The following is a 3840-nucleotide window of genomic DNA, read 5'->3' as shown; positions in this document are numbered from 1 at the left end:
AACTGAACTCAAGAGTTCTAGTCAAGGACTCGGTGGTTTGATATTTTATACTCTGTGTGTTCTTTCATTCGATTCTATTTAGCCATTTTAGCTAATTATTGCGCGTTGTGTTTCTGATGCTTTTTGGACCGGGTTCCATGGTGTTTCTTTGTTTCGTGACTGACAGCGGGAAGACAAACCTCAGGGTTGTATGCTACAGATATACTTTCATAATAAACGTACTTGGAACTTTAATCCTAGGTTGAATACTGCAGACATGCTGTATAACAAATGTACTTTGAGCTTCGAAATTGCAGGTGGCATGCAGGCAAATGGCTAAATGTTCTGCGGAACTCGTTGATGAGAAGCAGGGGGAAATATAACGGGTCGACGATGGGATGTTGTAAATGGGCGGATGATCGCAGGAGCTGACTCGGTGGGCACAGGTTCTGTTTCTCTGCTGTAAGTCTCGATGATCAAAACCACTATCACTCGAAACCAATAGGACCTGATCAAGCTATATCATACTCTAAATCCGATGACTGGGTTGGCATAACTCATCGCAGAAAACCCAAAATAACGTGAGCTCGGCAATAGGGGCTAGCCGAGTTTGATGCCCATGTCCTCCGGGAATACCACTTCAAGTTGTAGTTTAGTAGTGTGCTCACTGTAGCTCCATCTTTATCCAAAGCAAATTCAGTTTTTACAGAATCAAGATTCACTTCTCTCACAATCCGCGTTCTTAGCTTTGAAGCCAACCACAATCCGGATTAAATGTCATAAAATCCGCCTGGAATCTCTCATTTGTAACAAATACCAAACATCTCTAATTATACTTTGGTTTAACATCTCTCCCTCTCCATTTCTCCCTGATGCACTGCGACAATTTCTGGACGGGCCACAAATTCTCCCATTGTTGAATTACAATTCTGCCTACTAAATTATGTTTCATTGTTAACGGCCGCATGTTTGTTGGTGTCTCATTTGTATCAGTGAAATAATTAAATTTCAACACAATGAAGATGCCACGTCATCTTTATTTCTCAATGCTAAATTTATTGAACGATGATGCAATCAAAGATTCCCGGAGGAGATCTCAGGGTTTATAACTGTGATGCTCCCGGACGGAATGCGGATCCGGAGCTTCAATCAGAAAGGCCGTCAACAGCGTGCGGACCGAAAATGTTGGAAACATTTAACAGCGTCCGAAGGATCTGCTATTTGATTATTGCCATCATTGGCTTACCCGGTAAGTGACTGGAAATGATGCGTTGTCGGCCAGTAATTTGCTCCGTTTTGTACCTGGAATTATTGCCCGTTGATCCAGCGGTTAATCCCATGTCCCATCATTGTATTAGCAGTGATATTCTGTAAGATATTCTGAACAGCATTTGCTGTTTATTCCATTCTTTCAACTGAGAATAAACCTGAATTCTATTGTGTAAAGTGACAAACTCCACGCTCAATATCTAATTCAATGACGAGTGGCAAACAGATAAGACCTGAAGACCGTAAGACATCCATTCAAAAATGCGCCTCTCGGTCCATTGAGTCTGTTCAGCTGTTCAATCATGACTAACTTATTATCCCTCTCAACCCCATTCTCCAGACTTCTCCCCGTAACATTTCACGCCTTTACCTAACACTTTAAATATCCCCAATTTCCCCAATAACCTGGTCTCCACAGCCGTATGTGGCAGAAAATTCCACAGATTCACCACCTTCTGGGAAACAAATCTCCCATCGTCTTCATTCTAACGTGACTTCTATTCTGAGGCTGAGCACTCTGGTCCCAGGCTCCCCCACTACAGGCAACACCCTCTACACCTCCACTCTATCTGAATATTTAATATTTGACAGTTTTCGGTAAGATCCCCATTACCCTATTATTCTAAATTCCAGCGAGTAAAGCCCCGCATCGATCACCCGATCCTGATACGTTAACCTTTTCACTCCCGGATCATTCCCGTGAAACGCCTCCGGACACTCTCCAATGCCATCGCATTCTTTCGTCAATATGGGGCAGAAACCCGCTCTGAACGGGGTCTGACTAACGCCTTATAAACCTCAGCAGTATATTCTTCTGGTTATATTCTGCTCCTCTCGATAAGTTCACTTTGACCGGCCCCTACACGAAGGCGCTTTGCCCCTTTGATTTCTGAATTTGCATCTTTGCGTCCCGTCGTAGGATCAGCAACAGTGTTTTGTTAAGATATTGTGAATAATATTTACTGTTCATTCCGGTCTTTCAATTGAGACTAGCTATGAAATTATAATCGTAAAAAATGACAGTTTCCACGTTCTCGATCGGACTCTCGGTCGGGTAGCAGACATGTTGTTGCCTGTATCAGGACCGTCTGTCGGTGCCGGTCATCCATCTCTGAAGCGGTCTCTATTCGTATCTCCTGCTTACACAGTAACATAATTGTTCCAGTGAAAACAGTGTTTTACACGGACAAGAATTATAGGACCCGGTTATGTGTAAGCAGGGCTTGAGAAACAGAACGAAGTTTGTTGTAAAGAGGCAGAGCAAATAATCAGTCGATTTAAACAGATAGCGGTAATCAGGACCTGGTGAGCAGGGTATCACCCTCGAAATCACCCGGTGCTCCGAACAGTCGAATAGAGAATCGACGAAGTTTATTAAAATGTTCATTCTCTTTTATTCTTCACAGTGAATTTGGTGGCGATCGCGATCCTCTCCCGGGGAAAGTGCGGCCTCTCCAGCTGCACCACCCGCTACCTGGTTGTCATGGCAGCGGCGGACCTGCTGGCTGTCGTCACCGCCGTCATCCTGAGGCGGATCAGCTTTTACTTCTCCGGATCCGTTCTGGATATCTATCCCGTCTGCAGCGTGATCTTTTTCCTGATGTGCGCGGCCAGGGACTGTTCCGTCTGGTTCACCGTCGCATTCAGTTTCGACCGCTTTGTCCTCATTTGTTGCCAGAAGCTGAAAACAAAATACTGCACCTTGAAAACTGCGGCTGCGGTTCTGGCGATAACCGGCGTCCTGCTGTGTCTGAAAAACGTCCCCTTCTATTTCTCTTCCGAACCCAGATTTATCATTGATAAAGTACCGTGGTTCTGTGAACGGAAGCGGGTTTATTACACCGACCCGCTGTGGGTGGGGTTCAGGATGTTTGATAAGGTTGTGACCCCCCTGCTGCCTTTCGCTTTTATTTTGCTGTTCAATGTTCTGACGGTCAGACACATTTTACTGGCCAGTCGTGTGCGGAAGGCCCTGAGGGGTCAGAGCAAAGGGCAGAATCAAAGTGACCCGGAGATGGAGAGCAGGAGGAGGTCGATGATCTTACTGTTTACTATATCTGGCAGCGTTATCCTTCTGTGGTTAACAACTGTCCTTGACTTCTTATATTACAACATCGCCGGAACAACTCCCAGCCGGTACAACAATTCCGAGTATATCTTTGGCCAAGTTGGCTACATCCTGCAGAACTTCAGTCTGTGCACCAACACTTTCATTTATGGGGTGACTCAATCGAAGTTCAGGCAGGAGTTTGTCAACGCCGTGAAGTATCCGGTTAACTCCGTCCTCCGAATTATTAAGAAATAATATCTCGCAGTGCTGTCCGTATTGGGGGAGTGGGGGTGGGGAGACGGTTATTGAATTAACTGAATAAAAATAAATGCGCCAAAACTATTCTTGTCATAAACTCGAACGCAAACTATCTTGCTCCGTTATTAACATAATTGTGACTGTCAGATAAAAAAATCCTCAGAGTAATAAAAAAAATCTTAAGATATTATCATCAGGTTTGTTGATAAAGATGACAATAACAACGGGGCCATCACCGATCCCTGCGCTACAACACTGGTCTCAGGCTTCCCGGAAGAAAAGCC

At 44.7% G+C, this 3840-nt stretch overlaps 1 protein-coding gene across 1 annotated transcript; it reads left to right on the top strand.

Moving 5' to 3' along the window:
• Positions 1–1044: 1044 nt before the first annotated feature.
• On the top strand, positions 1045–3553 carry LOC132384375 (probable G-protein coupled receptor 139). Its single transcript, XM_059955480.1, has 2 exons — positions 1045–1228; positions 2655–3553. Exons 1-2 carry the CDS (start codon positions 1045–1047, stop codon positions 3551–3553), a joined length of 1083 nt encoding a protein of 360 aa, XP_059811463.1.
• Positions 3554–3840: the final 287 nt, after the last annotated feature.

The sequence above is a fragment of the Hypanus sabinus genome, chromosome 32 (genome assembly GCF_030144855.1).
Source record: "Hypanus sabinus isolate sHypSab1 chromosome 32, sHypSab1.hap1, whole genome shotgun sequence".
Taxonomy (NCBI): Eukaryota; Metazoa; Chordata; class Chondrichthyes; order Myliobatiformes; family Dasyatidae; genus Hypanus; species Hypanus sabinus.
This window is presented reverse-complemented; position numbering and strand designations above follow the sequence as displayed.